General features: G+C 44.5%; 1 protein-coding gene across 1 annotated transcript in view; it reads left to right on the top strand.

The window, feature by feature from the left end:
- Positions 1 to 19,863, top strand: part of RXFP2 (relaxin family peptide receptor 2) — a 211,798-nt gene that overhangs the window by 152,505 nt on the left and 39,430 nt on the right. The window contains exons 12-13 of the mRNA XM_075593187.1: positions 551 to 619; positions 11,696 to 11,767. Of these exons, the coding sequence (XP_075449302.1) occupies positions 551 to 619; positions 11,696 to 11,767 (141 nt within the window). The remainder of the gene's footprint in view (positions 1 to 550; positions 620 to 11,695; positions 11,768 to 19,863) is intronic.

Genomic DNA, 19,863 nt, shown 5'->3' with positions numbered 1-19,863 from the left:
GGTAGAAGATGGAGTCTGTCCAAGGCTGAGATAAGAGTATAGGCTTCGTGTCGAGAATTTCCAAGGATTTCTTAATTGTATTATTGTTTCATACTAACAAGCTTTGCATACTGTAAGTTAAACTAATACCTAGGATTTACTATATGAATCTGTTTTGAGTACATGCATTAGAATGTAAAGAATTGCCGAACCAACAATACCATCGAGCAATCCAGGATACTTTGTTCTCCATCCATAGTATGTTTTAGTTTAGCCTGTACTGTACCTTTAGATGAAGTTTATTCTTATTTTGCCTTACGGTAAATAAATTAACTGTCAACACACCTGTTTTTGGATATTTCATTTGATATTGGATAAGAGGAAACGCATAATTACATATTCTTCACAAGGATATCGTCATCTTTGATCAATCTTTCATAATATTATTTTCAACTATGTTATAATAGTCCTTTCCATTTTCTTCCTATCAGCTGAAAGTACTCAGTTTCCTGTTTTGTTAACCTAGTGTTTTAAAATTTTCACTTTATTCATTGATTTCCTTTGTTTACAGTAATCTTGGGTATAATCCACTTTCCCTCTGTGTTGATCAGTTTGAAGGTTTGCAGCAACTTCAATCATTGTGAGTAAAAATTCATACAGTATTTATAATTAACATTTCACATAGCATATTTCCATTTTCCTCAGGCTTAAAATTGAAGTCGGTTTTATTCTATCAGTTTTGTTCTATTTAGCAGCATACGTATATTGGGCTTGCAATAAATGCAATCACCTGTACTGTATCATCTCCTTTAATAGTTTTTTGTTACTTGAGATACACTAAGGGAAAATGTAGCCCTTAAAGCATAACTAACTACAAAATTAACAATATTTATTACAGAACATGCAATGCATAGTGCTTTTTTTTAAATATTAATATAATTTATAACTAATGTAGATTAAAATGTAGCACCAAAATAAAAAGCTCCTGGCTAATTTTGCAATTAAGTATTTGATTCAGATGCAAAAGCAAAATGAAAGGCAGTTTGTGCTGGTGTAACATGTTGGTGTCATTGATCAAAGTGGCTTAACGCTGCTGACCAAACAATATCCTACATGTGTTTTTTTAATAAATCAGTTATGTACTATGAGAAAATAATTATAGCATTTAAAAAAATAAATAACTGCATTAAAAAATGTATGTATATATAATGTAACAAGCATTTTTTGTTTCTATAGAAGCCATTTACAAAGTCACATCCCCTTCCTCTTCTGAAACACTCTGGCATATCCCTTTTTGAGCCCTGCCCTCTTTCTAGCAGAGCAACAATTATATCTAGTGACAGAAAAAATATATATATTGTTTTTTAAACGGTAGCTTGGACTGCTGCTTTAAAGGCACTGTGCCCAACACAACAAATACTAACTTTAATAAACATGGGAAAAAAAGCTATTTGCATCCAATTTTAGAAAGATCAGTACAATATGCTTAGGAAAGAGAAGAGAGGCTTCCTAACAATTTTTATTTTAATAAAAAGTCAAATAGTAAGTTTGTGGGTCAATAAATAAAAAAAGATAATGGTACCTGGTAACTTTTCCCTGCACCTTACCTCACCCACTTACAGTAGCATCACACTTTGATCACAAGTCAGTGTTTGGTTAAGAGCCCCAGATTTCACTCATTTTGTCTCTAGTGGCTTACAATGCTGAAAATTATTTGAAAGAGAATTAAAGCCCCAAGAAAATGTAATGGTTTTGTGTTGTGGCAAAAAAACAATCTTACTAACTTTGTGCTCCACTTTGACAGTATATTGTCATACAATGCACCTTATGTATTAGTTTTACGGATGTAGCCTGCCTCATTGTTCCTATTAATTACACAAGATACCGTACAGTATAAGCAGGTCCTTTAACTGGCACCCGGCAGGCCAAATGCAGACGCCAAAGGCCTTGAGGTGGCCTTTGAACTTTCTGCTCCTGCTAATTTCATACGGGTTGCTCTGGCCACTAAGTAGTACAGATGTTATTAATGCTTGGCAAAATGTTGAAATCTAATATTTTTTTAAGTCTATAAATGTATCCACAATTACAATGTAATAACCTCGTGACCCTTCTACTCCCTAATGTTGTTTTTGATCATATTCCACAGCGTGATATAATGAGGTTACAGAGAGATGTAAATTAGATCAACAGGATTACATTCCAGAAAGTATGCAGAATAGGCAGCACTTCATAATGGGATCTAGGAATGGTGTATGAATGGTGGGTGCAAAGGGAACAATGGAGAGACCCCAATCTCCCCCAAGAACAATGTAGAATACAATTAGTGTGCCCAGCACTCCAAATGAAATCGGGGGCATTATCCTTCATATTTCCATCCCATTTGTTGGTTACTTTCACCTCCTCACCCTGTCTGTGTGATCACCTTTCCCTTTCCTACTCACTCTCTTCCCCCTCCCCCTTCCCTCAGGCTATGCCTGTGTAATTATGTTATCCTGTATTGCTTTAGTTGCGTTGTTACTGACTTATTGCTACAATACACATTGTTCATTTTTTACACATGGAAAACGCGTCTTAGCTTTCATTTGGAGTTCTGGGAAAACTAATTGTATTCAGGATTACATACCAAATAAGGACAAACAGATACAGAAGACCCTTCCTGTGAGAGCTCACAATTTAGAGGGAATGAGAAATCTCAATAAATCTTACCATAAAATGTAATGACGTTGGCTACATCTGTGTATTAATAAGTCATAAAAATATGCCAATCATTGAACTTTTATTGATTCTTTTTGAAATGTGGTCATTTGCTGCCACTTTTACTCCAGTTTTCTGATATGTCAAGTTGTAGTAAGCGTTAATCCAGGTTTTTTTTTACATTTCTATAAAAGACCTGGCTATGCCGAACAATGCACATTGTACAGTGTACCAACCAGAATGATAGAGGCATTTTTTTTTTAGTATAGTACAGTAGAGGCAACGCTTATTCTAACATTTGCCTTAAACTAGCCGGGTTACATTCAGGTTATGTTCTGGGCTAGTTTGAGGCACGTTTAAGGCATTTCTGCATTGACTAACGACCCATAGGATTAACACAGCAGGGATCCCTGGCATTCCAATTCAGTTTGAATGGGACTGCCAGGGACCCCCGCTGTTAATCTGATAGGCCATTAATCAATGCAGAAATGCTGGGGCTAGTTTAAGGAAATGTATTCAGAATGTACCTGGGTGTACCTGGGTTTTTTGGGGGAATTGCCACTGGTTTTTGTTAGAATAATCGCTGCCTCTACTGTATATAGTATTTAGTATACAATTGTTTTTAAAAATGGTATGTCATAAAAAGATATAAAAATATATTTGAAACATTGGAAATGCTGTGACTGGCCTCAACGCATTGTACAGTAATGAATTTCCGACTCACACAGGGAAAATTGGAAGATTGTACTGTAGCACAGTTGGGATCAATAGAGTTGAAAGATTTTCAGCACTGCACTAGATACTCGAAGTTTTCATTTGCCAGTATCAATTACAGTATATAAAGTGCTGATGCTACAGTATAGGTGATTCTATGAATAAAATGCCATCCTCTCGCTGTAATATAACATGGGACTAGAGCCTTGTCAAATACTAAGCAACTGTCTGAATCTTTCATTGGTAATTTAATGGATTCCCAGTTTATATAGTGCAGATTTGGTAAATGACAGCCGTTAAAGCTGGGTGACTTTGAAAAGTTTGTTACGGAATTATTACCCATATATTTGCACTAACCCTAATTGTGTAAAAAAATAAACTGAAAAAAGATCTTAAAGAATGTGTATTCTGTAAAACTCCCCAAACACTGATCACACAGGCAAATGCCAGCTCATGTTACGTGTAAAACATGCAGAACACTATTCGACATCTTTGAAAAATCCATTGTAATTCAGTTCTTATACATTAGGCAAAACATCCCCATGGCGCCCAGTTGTGCGTTTTACTTTTCCTTGGGGATGTGAACTATGATACAATACAAACCAAGGAATGATTGGTAACACGGTATTATGTAGATGCTTCAATTAGCCATTCTAGCTACTAAGTTTTTTAACCAGGAGGTCCTCCAGAGCTGAACCTCATTACCGCGAGCTCCGAGGATCCCCCTATTTCCAAGACACTGGTGTAGTTACTGGTGTCCGTGCTCCCTCCAGGGAGGGGAACAAAATGGCGGCAACATTTTGCAGATCATACTGGCCATATTTTATATAAAAAAAAAAAAATCATCATATCTGTAGTTTTTGTAGCAGAGCAAATTAATGTTCTGTACTTATGTTATGTACAGTACAGGGCTTCTGATTTTAGGAATTTACTAAAAGACGATAACAAAAATGTTACAAATGTCATGACCAGGGAGGCGGTCAGGCGGTTCCCCACCCGCCCGCTTTGTCCCCATACACAACCAAAATAACGACAGCAGACGGTAAACTGGAGGTAAAATTGGCCGCAGCTATTTATTAATACATAAACTACGAGGGTTAAATGCCACTCCTCGCCAGAGTGTACTTTCGCCAGGAGGGGGAGGGGGGTCAGCCGGCCCCCGCGCCACTGCCGTCTGCGCGAGCGGGTTATCGACGTCTTGAATATCTGACCTCGCCCACTCGTGCTCCCCCCGGGCTCAAACGGCCCAGCTCTGAGTCTGGCAAGAACAAGCACCTACCCCCACGAGCCGCCACAGACAGCCCTATTTAACCCCCTTAAACTAGGGTCATGCCGCCAGCCACTCCAGGACTCTCTCCAATCCCTCCTGTAGACTGAGATTAAACAGGTCTATCCCCACCTCTGACATGTGTATCCCATCTGCCATCAACAACCCCCCTGCTCTAGTGTCGAAATCCGGGTATCTTATCCCCCAGAACCCGCACTGCGCAACAAACCTGCCCACCACCCTGTTCCCCCACGCCAGGCCTTCCTATAGACAATGTCTGATCAAACAAACTGCACCGCCGGCCAGCGCACGAACATCTGCGCCACGTCCCTCATAATGGTCTCTATTAGCTCAACCGTCCGCACCGCCGTCACGTCATTCCCTCCCGCGTGGATAAGCAGGATCTGTGGTAGCTTTCTATCCCTTTCCAGCACCAATAGATGCGGTAGCAGCTGGCCCCACTGTAGCCCCCTCCCCCCTACCAGAATACTCTAGCCTGTCTGCACAAACCGAGGTCCGCTCCGTACGGCCGCCACACCGCCCGTTTCTCCGCCCAGTGTATCAAGGAGTCACCAATGATCCAGACGTCCATTGCCTCAGCCTCTGCGTTGGGTGGGGGGGAGGGTTTGGAAGGAAGGGGGGGGAGAGAGAGAGAATCATACCAGCGAGACCCTTTCTGCGCCTGCTACGGGCCTGACGTAGGACCGGTACCTGTTGGACTCCCAACACCCAATCCTCTGTATCACTTCCCCTGCCAGCCCAGCCCGTGCCGCCTCTGTCGCGGCCCCGATCCTGAATGAGTGAGTCCTGAAATGGGCCGCCTCCATCCCCAAACGTTCGAGGCATACCCGGAACACCCGCGAGAACTGATACCTGGATAACGGGACGCCGTCACTGTGAATGAGTAATGGCCCCTTGCTGGTGGGCCGGAAGACCAAATATGCCCTAAGCGCCCCCACTGGGCAAATCCTCCTCCCTGGCACGCTTAGCAGTGGGACCACCGCACCTCTACCTGCTTGATCCGTTTTGGACCGCCGAATAAAGAGCTGCAAGGAATCTGAACCGAGCGCCACATCCCCCGCTTGCAAGCCCCTGCCCCCCTTCCTAGAAATGCAGACTAGCTCCCCTACTCGCAATGCTCCAAAGAATGCTAAGGTAAATGCCGCATTGAAAAGTGTCGCCTCGAATGTTGAAAAACAGACTAACCGTGTCATCTTAACCAGTCCTTCCAATAATGCCGGCGTCACCGGCCTCCTGGCATCGCTGGGATGAGCCCCCCTTAAAAGCCCCACCAGGGCCCTCTTTACCAAAAACGCCTTGGTGACGTCCGACTCTCCGCCCAGCCTCAGGAAGAATGACAACCCGCTCAGCTTCTTGCTTATCAACCTCCCCGCTAGTCCCTTGCGTCCCAGTGCGATGATGAATCTCATCATTGTTTCGGCCCTCTCCGTCTCTCCCCCACCTTCACTTGCGAAGCCGAGTACTCCCGCCATGCAGCCGCATAAGCTTCCCACATACCCGGAGCCACCGATGCTCGCACTAGATTGGTCACCGCAGGGTCTCCAAAGCCCATAACTCTGTCGGGCATGGTAAGCCGTCCCTGTCTGCTTCTGGCGCCCACTTCCGAAACTCCCCCATCTGCAACCGGGATAAAGAGTCGGCTGTTGTTTAATATCCTGGGCACATGGCGCTCTCTGAACGATATGTTCAATTTCAAGCATGAGAGGACGTAACAGCAGAAAAGGTTCACGACCGGTGGGGAACGTGAACCAAAGCTATTCACCGCCTCAACCACTTCCATGTTGTCTATCCAGAAAACCACTTCCCTGTTTGCGAAGTCATGACCCCACAAACGCACCGCCACCAGCAACGGAAACAGCTCTAGGAACGTTGGGTTTCTATGAGCTGAGACTCGATCCACTGTGCGGGCCAGCGCTCCGTGCACCATGCGCCATTGAAATAGGCCCCAAAACCTACCGATCCCGCCGCGTCTGCGAACAGCTGCAGCTCAGCGTTCCTCGAAGGATGCCCCCGCCATAAGGTTCTCCCATTGTAAGCCCCCAAGAAATCCGACCAGACCTGTAAGTCCTCGCGGATCTCCCGAGTGACCCGGATGAAGTGGTTGGGGCACCTGACCCCGACAGTGGCCGCCGCCAGACGCCTCCAAAAGACCCTCCCTACCGGCATGATCCGAGCTGCGAAAACCAGGTGGCCCAACAATGATTGAAAATGACGCAGCGTGGTTTACCTCAGGCCCCCGAACTCTCGTAGGAGCTTTTTTAGGGTCGCAGCTTATCTGGCGGGAGCCTGTATTCCATCCTCGCTGAGTCAATCTCGATCCCGAGGAAGCTGATGACTGTTGTTGGGCTAACCGTTTTTTCGTTGGCCAGCGGGACCCCGAACTCTCGAGCCATGGCCGAAAACTCAAATAGCCATCTTGCGCACAGCTCTGATCCCGCCGGACCTACAAAAGGAAAATCATCCAGGTAATGCATGCACCCTGCGGCCTGTACCCTGCAACGCACCACCCATTCGAGAAACGTGCTAAAAGTTTCAAAGTAAAAACAGGATGGCGCGCAGCCCATGGGAAGGCACAAGTCAATGAAGTACTGACCGCCGAGCATGCAACCCAGCAAGTGGAAACACTCAGGGTGCACTGGTAGCAGCCGAAAGGCGGACTTAATATCCGCATTTGCCAGCAATGCGCCCCTACCCATATCAGCCACGAGAGCTGCTACCTGATCGAAGCTTGCATAGCTGACTGAGCACAACTCGCGATCAATGCCATCGTTCACCGATGAGCCCTCAGGGTAGGATAGGTGCTAGATTAACCTGAATGCCCTGGGTCCTTCTTGGGGACCACACCCAGAGGTGAGATCCTCAAATCAGGAAGAGGGGGATATGTGAATGGATCCGCCATCCTCCCCACCTCCACCTCCCTACCCACCTTTTCCCTTGCCACCTCGCTATAAATCCTTGCCGATTTCAAATTCCGTTCAACCCCAGATCCCGTTTGATGCACAAACGGGATCCTGAACCCCTCGGAAAACCCGTCGAGGAGCTGCCGGGCCGCCTCCCTGTTAGGGTAGCTTTCCAGCCAGGGGCTCAGATTTTGGACGATTATTGGAGAAGGCGCCTTGCTGTCCAGCCTTCCGCCCACCCCTCCTGGAACCGCGCCCCTCTGCTCTTAAAGCATTTTGCCTGCGGATGAGTCCCTCCACAAGTGGTGCATTGGTGCTTGAAACGACAGTTTGCATATGTGCACCACTCGTCGTTAAAGGCCCAGCACACCCCCTGGCGGGTATCGCCCTGTTTGTCTGCATTCGCGGAAGCGCGTCCCGCCTCTGCCCCTCCCTGAAAGGGCGCCGACTTGTCTGATAAGCCAATCAAGTCAGAGGTCTGTCTCCTTCATGTCCCAAGTTACTTTCCCTTTGTGCGCCGCCATCTTCTGTCTAAACCTCTCATCATAAACCCACCATCCCCTACCCCGTGTCTCTGATGGGCTTCCCCTATCATATCCTCATACTTAAACAGTGTTGAACATAAGTGGGGAGACTTCTCCCCGATTACCGCGGCTAATATTCTGAAGGCACGGGCCCAATTGGCATACGTGCGCGGGAAGAGACGCTTCTCGATGTCGTCTTTCCTAGCCTCCCCTTTCTTATCAGATCGCGCCAGTGCCTCCCTGTAATCGGGTAGTAGTGACAGGATTTCCACAAAATCCCCGCCCAAATAGTCTCCTTTTCTTCCTTTGTCAAATGTGTGCCCAACTCGTTAGTAATGCACAACTGTGGAGTTGATAACGTCCCTGCCGGAAGCGCTGCCTTTGGCTTCGAACCAGCGTCCGAGACCCCGGCCGTGAGAAGAGACACCGGGGTCAATGAGGCTGGGGGAGCTAATAAACCTGGGACCCCGGCTGCAATGGGAAGGAAACAAGCGGTGCCGACGACCCCGGCCGTGGAAGGAGACACCGGGGTCAGGCTGGAGGCTGCCGTGGCGAGGTTTGATGCCACTGCCCCATCGCCGATGTGCACCCCCCATGCAGCTGCAACTCCTAACGCTGCGCCTGCCTCCCCTGCTCCCGTTGAAGTCCCTGCACCGAAGGAGACTGACGCCTGCGGCTCCAAAGCCTTCAGCATGCCTACCAATGCTGCCGTGAAGCTCTCCTTCCCTGCTGCACTAAGCGTCGATGGATCTAGGGGTAGCCCTGGCGCTGCCTGCCTTACGCCTGCTGCCCCCCCTGGAATGTCCCCCCCTGCAGCCTCGCCTGTGCCCTCGTGCTCTGTGCGGACCACCTGTGATGCCAGCCAACACCTAAAAGCGTTCGTCCTATCGCGCAGCCGCCCCCTCTTTAACGCCGCGGGTTTCTTACCAGTCTGTGGCTTCCCGGGAGGAAGAGACCTGGGAAGCGATCTGGTTCGCCCTTTGCCCGATGCCGGCTCCGCGTAGTCGAACCACGCCAGGTTCTCCGCTCTCTGAAATGCGCTGGCGCCAACCGTGGTTGCGGTTGGCCGTCCTGGTCTCCTTGGTCCTGCCGACTCTGCAGGCGAAATCCTTACAGTGACACCGCCCACATCAGCAACGGGTGGCCGGGTGGCATGCTGTGACGCCCTGTTCCACATCACGGTGGCTGGAAGTCGCCGCCACTCCTTGGAGGGCCGACCTGCGCGCCGATCTGCCTTGTCCTGCGTCCCAGCGGTCGAAGTCCTCCCCCCAATCGCTGGGGCCCAACCTGGCCACCATGACACCCTGCCTTGCGGTACCGTGACCGAAGGCTGCCGCCCTGCGTGCGGTTGCTGATCTTCGCCTGATGCCTTGCGCTGCACCACCCTCCGCGCTCCCTTCCTGCAGAGCGTGGCCTCCCTGCCTGCTGCCTGCCTAGTGCGCAATGCTGACTGAGGACTGTCGCCTGACACGTTGTGCTGCAGTGCCCTCCGCGTCCCCTTCCTGTGGGGAGCAGCCTTAGTGCCACGTGCTGGTCTCGCTGAGAACAACGCCCGCAGCCGCCAGTCCAACCATGCCTCGTCATGGTTTTCCGCCTCGGCTTGAAGAAGGCGAAACTGCTCTGCCATCGATACCATGCTGCTGTGTGGGGGGGGAGGGGGGAAAGCTCGTTTAACTTCAGGTGCTTAGCTGGGCCCTGAGCTATTCAAACGCTGCGTGTGCGCTCGCCAAACTGTTCTAAGCTTATAGCAGCTACGCAGTCCCCCACAGCAGCCACAGCTCCAATAGGGGGGGAACGAAGATCACCACTGAAATAAATAAGATATGCCACTATTATCATCAGAGCGGTGAGTCACTGCGCGGTTTAGAATGGGATAGCCGGCAATGGCGCGTAAAACATGTCTAGCTGCCCCAATACAGCCAAAAGCCCAGCTTATTGCCGATCTCCCCACCTATCCAACCGCCTATACCACATATCCACACCTAAATAACATCTAAACAAACCCCCTATCACCTATGTACATAAACGCCCAACGTGCGCATATTCTGGGTTGCTATATACCCCTATGTATCCCTACATACACGCACCCCTAAATCCAACCCTTATAGGCACACATCATGCCTGCAAAAAAAACATCTGTTTCCGTGTCCTTATACAGCATATGCATGTACGTACATATCTATACACCTACCTATACATATGCCTCTCCATATTTACACATACCCATGTACATGTATATACATACCCATGTGCCCACATATACAAACCCATATGTACACATATATATATACACAAAACCCATATGTACACACACACACACACACACACACACACACACACACACACACATACATACATATATATACATATACCCACATACATATATACATATACACCCAAAAGCATACATGCATATACTGTATATCCACCTATCTACATACACATACCCATGTATGCCCACATATATATCCATATACATGTACATACTGTATACATACCTACATACATATATATACCTACACATCCCTATACCTACCTATATATCTACATGTAGACACCCATCCCTACATGTGGGTTTTTTATACATTTATTTATTGCCACCACGTGCCCTGAGTATCTACTCCCCCACGATCCCCTGAACAAAGGGAGTGGGAGAGGGGACCGCGGGAGCAGCCGCCTCTCCAGCTGCATGGCTGGTTGCTCCACCCCCCACCTCCCCAGACTGCCACTGTGTGCCTCTCCACCGTGAAAGCCCACGTGGAGGAGCGCAAGCGCCGCCAGCCCCTCGGCTGCGGGTAAACCTTGAGGTACCGGGAGGGGGACCAGACCATGTCCCGTATGCCTCCCCACGCGACGGGCACCGGCCCGCTCCTACCCGGTACAGGTCGTGTGCCTCCGCCGGACCCCCCCCTCCCTGCATACAAAACCCCTTGCCCTGACCACTATTCCCCACCGGGCGTCCGTCACGGCCCCACGCTATCCTCCCGAGTAGGGATGGGGGGGTTCTCCCCCACGCTATGCTCCCAATCGGAGAAGGAAGGAAGGAAGGAAGGCCCCCCCGGGGGAAAGGCTAACTTATGTGGCCGAGGTCCAGGAGAGTGCAGGGAGAGATCCAGGCAAGAGGTCCAGGCAATTCGCTGGCGGGAGGCAAAGAGGACTTGCCCCCGCCAGCTTGGCCTTAAGAGGCCACGGTTGGCTCCTCCCCTGGATAGGGGAGGGCAATCCGAGGGTGGGCCAGAGGGGGAAGGCCCCCCCCCCCCGGTCATGAAACCCCCCCGCCTATGGCTGGGGGGGTCTCTATACATTTAAAAAAGTATTCTAATAAGTAATTTCGAAATTATTATCTTTCAGGTGGCTACTATAGTACATACAAAAGAGAATGATTCAGCACATAGTTGTACAGTAAACCACATTTTTGATAGTATCAACTAAAATAAGCAATAAAAAGTAAACCCTGAAATACAGGCGTCATAATTGTCATTTTTATTTTGTTTATATAAGTGTATTCTCTTTGTCTCTTGTCACTGACATAATTGCAGATACAGTTTTATAATGTTACTGATTAAAAGTAAATGTAAAACTTGTGTACTTTTTAGAGGCCTGGAAAAAATCGAAATTCCCAATATAGGCACCAGAATGTTTCAACCGATGAGGAATCTTTCCCACATGTACGTATGCCTGTAAACTACCGTATAATAGTTCATTACAGTTACATCGTTATTTACCAGTTTTGAATCATGCTCATTAAAACTGCTTCCTTTTTATCACAATGTTACTACCTAAAGATTACTACTGGTTTTTGGACATATCTGTATTAAATAATAATAATAATAATAATAATAATAACATGTTCTTGTATAGCGCTGCTAGTTTTTTTTACGTAGCGCTTTACAGAAACATTTTGCAGGCACAGGTCCCTGCCCTGTGGAGCTTACAATCTATGTTTTTTGTGCCTGAGGCACAGGGTGATAAGGTGACTTGCCCAAGGAATGTAGAAGGGAAATCTGCTTAGCTCCAGGAAACCTGCTTAACCATGACACAGTAGGAATTACAGTAGGTAAGTAATATGGAGCATAATGGAGTTAAGGTCAGTCTGATACTGGGGGTAAGCGACGGGGTAGCGGGGGTAGATAGCTTGAAGAGCGGCAATAAAACTCCAGTAGGTTAAAGTAAAACAACTTTTATTAAACTACGTAAAAACAGATACGCTCCATAGACAAGACAAGAAAAACCTCCTCCCGTGCGTTTCGAACAGCTAGTGTTCTTTCTCAAGGAGTATAGTATAGGGACAGAGGAGGGTACTATTTAAAACTCCCTTTTTTAATGAGTTTATGTTTAATGATAGATAGGGAGTGTGAAAGCGTAGAAATAAAATCAATGAGTCAATGGTTCAAAGTATCAACGTGAGTTTATCTGCACCAAGGTACAATTGAGAGAGAATTCAAAAATGAACTCATGCCTCTGAAAACATATTGCTTGGTATCACATTTTTATACATTTCAAAATGAGTAATATGCCCTTTAAGGGGGCTGGCTTAGAGATAAAAAAACAATATGATGACTTATGCAAAAATACATATTGATACATAAATATGCTTCACATTGCTATATTCTTATCCTATATATCACCATAATGTGGGCCCCTTAACCTTCTGACTTAAGGAGTTACCCTGATTAGCCCTCTGTGTGTACTGTATCTGTCAGATAACAGAACCTAAGGTCAGCAGAAATATCTAAGGCAGGAAAAACCTCTTACGAATGTAATTTCAATTTCTTTCATGACTCATAGGAATTACACAAGGGCGGGTTACATCTAGAAGTGATACTCTGCAGAATCAAACATTCACATATCATATACAAATATACATACATTCAAACAATCAAAATGGCTACTGCGCCAAAATGGAGGTGATGATAGTCTGTCTTCATATAGCCTGAGCCACACACATTATCTCAATCTTCACAGGAGTGACAGCATTGCCCCCAGTTCCCATTCACTCCGTATCTGTTTTTATGTAGTTTAATAAAAGTTTTTTTACTTTAACCTACTGGTGAGTACTGTACTCTTTTTTTTTTGTAACTTAGATTTTATTGCCTATATCAGACATAAGATACAATGCACAATGCACAATACATGTAATCTTAAGAGTAATCTCAACTGTAAGTCGTTATATACTTTGAGAAAATTCCCGACTTTTCGGGCCCTACTCCGCTGGGAATAACAATAATAACCGTAATGATAATGAATAATAATAATAAAATAAGAAAGAGAGGGGAAAAAAAAAAAAGTGAGGGGGGAAAGGTAAAGGGGGAAAGGTAGGGCGGGGGTGGCGGGGACACCGCTCCAGGCACAATCTCTTATTCACCATCACCTTTCCTACAGCGTCTCGGTCAGGTCGTCACCGCAATTTTCTTGTCTGTGTGCCAGTGTACCCAAAGGAGAACGCATCCATAACTATCATAACCAAATTGTGTTACTCTCAACCCAGGGGATATCTGTCTGAGCCAACCAAGGCATCCAGACTTTTAGAAAATTGGTGGCAGTGTCGTTAATTAGACTCGTTAACTTTTCCATCTGACAAATAAACCACATGCGATTCCGAATCTTTGGGATACTTGGAATATCGGGGCGTTTCCATAATGCTGCAATCTCGCTCCGCGTTGCTATTGCAAAATATGCTATTAATTTATTGTGTGCTTTGGACAGATCCGTTAACGGTCTGTTCAAGAGGAACAGCCATGGGTCCGGGGGAATAGTGAGGTCAAAGATCCTCTGTATCCAATTTCTAATTTCGTCCCACAGTGGGGAGATACGCGGGCAGGACCACAGCATATGTAACAGGTCGGCCGATCCCCCGCACTGCCTAGGGCACAGCAGGGAGAATCCCAGCACGAACTTGGCTTATTTCATTGGGGTAAGGTACCACTGCATTAAAACCTTATATGCGTTCTCCTTTAGTGTGGTGCATATGGAGCTTTTTGCTATAGCTAGGTATATGGCATTCCATTCCTCATCTTCTAGGGTCTCTCCCAGATCCTTCTCCCATTGGCTCCTAAATGACGGAGGTTTCCGTCAAGAGCCTGCAGAATCGATCACCTCTCTGTACAGCTGTGATGTGAGCCCCCTAGTGTCGGTCTCTGCCAGACAGAGCTTTTCAAAAGTCGTCAAGGGGGGATATGGGGCAAATGTATTGTTGAATGCTCGGAGTTGGAGGTATCTAAAAAATTCCGAATGGGGCATATCTTTTTCTAACCTGACGTGGTCAAATGTTTTAATCTTTCTATACTGTACTCTTAAGGTGCGGCTGCCTTCTTTCGATCCTTCACTTTGTCGACACTGGGAATTGAACCAGGCTCCCCTACTTCAAACTTAGTGCCAGTCAGTGTCTTACTCACTGAGCCGCTCCTTCTCCCTATCTGGATTAAAGCTGTGCAAATTCATGCCGAAAATAGAATTTTGCAAATAACCATAGAAGTACAGTATGGAAGGTTGACTATAGCATTTGTCCATTCAAAATGTGTTTTTTCATAAAAAAAATCTCACCATGGAGAGTAACTGAAAGATTCTATAAGGAAGTATTTAAAGCAGTTTGTGCAATATATTTATTTTTGATTGGTTAAGTGGAACTGCCCCTTTAACTGTGTTTACACTACAAAACATGCAGTATTTAGAACATACTGTGCATGCAAATAGCTGAATTACTGGTCATATGAATGCAATGATATCACACTGCTGTAATGATCAAAATACACAACAGCTCCCCCTTGTGGACTAATGATAGATTACACCAAAATATTTATTCACAAACAGCTCCAATTTATAGTTTCCCAGAAAAACCCTTTTCATGTATTTATGTTTTCTGGTCATTACATGTTTTATCCGGAATCACCTTTTTGACATCCATGGTCACTTTTACTGCTTCCAGTTTAAGTAATAAGTAGAGATGAGCAAATTTTTCTCTGAAGAACCAGGTGAAATTTGTCAAGTTTATTTGTTGAAAATGGCAAAGTTTGCAAAAAGAATTTGCCAAGCATTAAAAATCAATGAGCAGGTCACATTACCCTAAAATCAGGTCACATTACTCTTTATATACTTACAGTTGTGTAAACGCTGGTGAAATTTGCATTAGACATTTAAAAATGATGTAAATATGCGATATTTAAGACAAATTTGTGACACGTTTCACAAAGCATCTTTGAAGACATTCACACATCTCTAGTAGTAAGATTTGTAGGACCTCAAGCACAACTGAAGTTCAGCAATTGTGTATAAAATTACTGATAGTGATAAGCTAGAAAAAAGTACTGTATGATACTACAGTCCGTTGATGTCACAGTAAATCTGACAATTAATATTTATAACTTGATAAAAAAAATTAAAGATCATTTATGGAACTACAAAAAACATACACAAAGTGAGCCCAGAGCTACTTCCAATATGACAAAAATACACAGTGAAATACCAATATATATATATATATATATATATATATATATATATATATATATATATATATATATCTTGAAAAAAGGGTAATTTAGTTTAACCCTTTGGCCAAAGCATTATAAGCCTGCGGCCACTTCAGAGCATGACCATAATCTCGCAGGTCCTAACACTAGCTGATTAAAATTCTTATTTACCTGTATAATTACAGGAAGAATGATCTGCATTGGATCTGTCACAAACAGCTGCATGAAAAGACCTGTACATATGGAAAGTGGGGAGGGACGAGCATAAAACCTGGGGACGAGGGGCCACTAACCTCCAAAACAGCTGATACCAGCTGGACAAAGTTAATAAACACACAGATACCCAGTAAGCTCATATAAACCCCACAAATTACCACTATATATATATATATATATAATATATATATATATATATATATATATATATATATACAGTGGCGGCCAGCGTTATTGTAAGCCGGCAAGCCACCGCAGGGATTTTAAAACCCGCGGACGACGCGCGGCTCTTTTCGGCCGGTTTCGCTCGGTTTCCCGCGCATCGGGCGCTTTCAAATGATAAGCGCCATTAGCGCTTATCTTTTGAAGCGGCCGCCGCGGGGGAAACTCCATTTAAATCGGAGGAAAAACCCCGGTTTCATCCCGGCAAGCTTTAGAATAAAGCTGGCCAGGACAGTATATATATATATATATATATATATATGTATATATATATATATATATATATATATATATATATATATATATATATATATATATATAGTGCAGAATAAATGAGTTCTCCAGTATTCGGTGATACCTTTTTTATTGGACTAACAATTTATGTCATAGGACAAGCTTTCGAGAGTTATCCTCTCTTCTTCAGGTCAAGCAATACTGGACTGGACTAACACGGCTATTTTCTGCTTTATATATATATACACAGTGGTTGACAAATCACCAAAAAATCTACTCGCCACACAAAAAAATCTACTCGCCACCTAGTACCAAACGTGTGCAGCTTGGGCCAATATTTACTCGCCCGGGGGTTAAATCCACTCGCCCGGGGCGAGCAAATGTATAGGTTTGTCGAACACTGTATATATATATATATATATATATATATATATATATATATATATATATGTGTGTATATAATTGTCAAAAGGAGTTCTACTGAACATGGCACTGTAGACTACAAAAAACAAAACACAAAAGGAGCCCAGAGCTACTTCCAATATGACAAAAATACACAGTGAAATACCTATATGTATAATTGTCAAAAGGAGTGCTACTGAGCGTGGAACCCACAAAACATTCATTACAGTAAAACCCATTAAGCTAAAACAGATTATAAATATAACATAGATAATATAAATAAATGGAAGTTAGCAAAAGATATGCCTTAAAAATATTGTTTTGGTTCACACCTTTGTCAGTGAAGCAAAACCTTGATTATCTCACAGAGGGTATTTGCAATAAGAATATACATAACAAAGGATGTTTAAATTGTTTAAACCTGAAGTAGAGACTGCACATGGAGGGAATGTGTGACTGTTAGTCTTATAATAAGGCTTTCAAATGTATTCAAAGCCTTTGCTTGACAAAGAAAAGGGGGGGGGGTTATCGAGCACACGCATTTTAAGTGAAACTTTTTTGTCTTTTGCCACTGTTTTGTCACAGAAATAGTATTTGTGATGGTGATGTTTTCAATGAAAAATCAAAACACAATTTCAGTAACAAAACGCAAAGAAGTTTGACATAGAATGCGTGTGCTCAGCACCCCCACCCCCCCCTTTTTTAGCTATTTGCACTTCTATATTTATACGAACTGTGAATTCCTTGCTTGTATGTGTAACAGGGGAGTTATCACTGTTCAGGTAATGTGCCTCTAATCCAGCAGTGTGGTGGTTAACTGCTGGTAGTCAATTAACAAACACCACCTGCCTGATTAGATGGCTTAGAAAAGCCTGTCTTTTGAGACAGGAAGTGAGACTCCTTAGCTCACACCTGAGCTGAACTTGGAGACAAACAGTCTTGAGCCCTGCCAGAAGAAACAGCAGAGCTGCTTTCAAGACACATGGGAAACTTCAATACCTGAACGCTGACACACCCTGAGGAAAAGGGAGCTGAACCAGGGACAGAGAAGATTTTCCCTCCAAACCACAAGGAACAGATAAGACTTTCATTTATGAGACTACTTATATCTGCTTAATTCATGCTATATGTTTGGGGCTGGGAGACATGCTTATCTAAGGGAGTTGTGAACTGCATAGTATTTCACTAGAAATACTCCCAAGTGAATAGAAGCTTTGTTTACCCCTTGTTTGGATGGTTTCCTGATGTTAAGGAAACAGGCGCAATAAAAGGCTTATTTAATTTCACTATAATCAGTCTCCCTTGCATACCTCTGTGAGCGTCCGCCTACATATGGTGTCTGAAGTGGGATGAGAGGTGGTCTTTGAAGTTAGAAAGGACCGGAGATTTTTTCTGTGAATTTTTTTTAATGCTTTTTGCCTACAAACAGTCTGAGCAACTTAAAAAAATTTTTTTAAAAAAATTAAAAATCTCATGCAGCGGAGATCAAAGTTAGTGATACACACCACTGCACTGAAACTTACAAAACTACAGATGGACTCTTTTCCCCAATCCCAAGAGGAGAGAGAGAGAGACTGCTGAAGCAGGTAAAACCTTATTTGCCTATCACAATAAAGTGTAATATGGTCATTGAAATAGGGGGTTTGCCTTCCAGCCATAGTCAGGGTTCAAGAAGTGAGTTAGCCCTTGAAAGGGATAGGTGTTTGTTATTTTCAAATGTTTAGCTGAAGCAGTGAATACAGATGGTGACCCATGAGCGGTACTGATTCTGCAAGTAAAGGCTGCCACACCGCATAGGACTACCAGTTGTGAATGGAGTATATGCAGAAAAATGTGAAAATTGATGCAAGACTGTGCTGAAGCAGGGGAATTTTCAGTAAACAAGTGCTGAGGGTAAAATTGCCTACTAGAAAAAAACGAATTGCTGAACGGTGTAAAAGGTATCCCAAAGTGTGAAGAGTGAATGTCATAATACCCAAAGTTGAGACTGAACTCAAGCAGAAAACCACATTATTTGGCTGAAGCAGAGAGATTGCACCTAGCAAGTAAATGGTGTAAAGCAAACAGAAGTTTTTACCTAGCAACTACACATTCAGCATAGATAGTGAATTCAAACCGCGCTCTTGCTTCCTAGCAGGATCTTGAAATAGATCAACTCTTCCCTCTTGCAGCTGATGTGGTGTGAAGGCACCCCTCCTCCACCAATACCATCGTGGGATGGCTTCAAACGTCAGGTGTCAATGAGAAAATAAACACAAAAGCGCACCAAGGGTCAAGATTTATATAAAACAATGAAATAAAATAACAAGTAAAAACTTACATATAAGGATATATAAGTCCAGTAGAGCAGTGCATGGGTAACAATCCAGATGGATTCCTAGGCACATTCAGCATACCTAATGAGAGATTATACCTAGCAAGTAAATGGTGTAAAGCAAATAGACGTTTTTACCTAGCAACTGCACATCTTGTATACCTGATGAGAGAAAATGCATGCACAGTACTGGTGATATTGTAAAACTTACCAAGAAAGAAAGTCTACAGAGATGCCTGTGAGAGCTACGACCTCTAGAAGCAAAATATACCCACCTGTAGGACTACCACAATTGGGGGTTCTAGCAAATACAGTGGCAACAGCTGCAATAGCGCCTCCTGAGGTCAGGAAGAAAATTACACCTGATAGCCTAAAAATGGAGGACAAGATGCAGCGTTCCTGTAATGAACCCTACCCCATGGAAGAGTGGCCCTTTCAGTCCAATAAAGAGGAAGACATCTCTTACGGGGAACCCGAACCGAGTCACACCCACAAAACACCCCAAGAATGGTGGGGGTGCCTGAACTCGGCACGAACCGAAAAGACTGCTCCCTTTGACGAATATGATCAGCAGTAGAAAGAGCGGGAGCAGTGGATCACAGAATATTTCTGTCAGCTATTACAGTTGCAAGAAAAGCCGGGTGGATCCAGTGACGCTGATAAAATTTCAAATGAAGATGGAGACCCCAGAATCCCTGAAGGGACGGTGTCATCCAAAACAAAAAGGCGAAAAAAGAAAAAGAAAAGTGGTTCTTCATGTACCGTGGAAGGAACAGACACGTCCGCAGATCCTGTGGAGAAAAAGGGGGACGAGATGCCCTGCAGCCTAGATAAAATGGAGAATGCGTCCCGCGGATAACCGAATATCCAGAGGGTCCAAGGCAGAAGTCGTGTACCCCAAAGAAGT

The sequence above is a fragment of the Ascaphus truei genome, chromosome 3 (genome assembly GCF_040206685.1).
Source record: "Ascaphus truei isolate aAscTru1 chromosome 3, aAscTru1.hap1, whole genome shotgun sequence".
In the NCBI taxonomy this organism is placed as follows: Eukaryota; Metazoa; Chordata; class Amphibia; order Anura; family Ascaphidae; genus Ascaphus; species Ascaphus truei.
The sequence above is the reverse complement of the archived record's forward strand: the minus strand, read 5'-3'. Positions and strand labels throughout refer to the sequence as shown.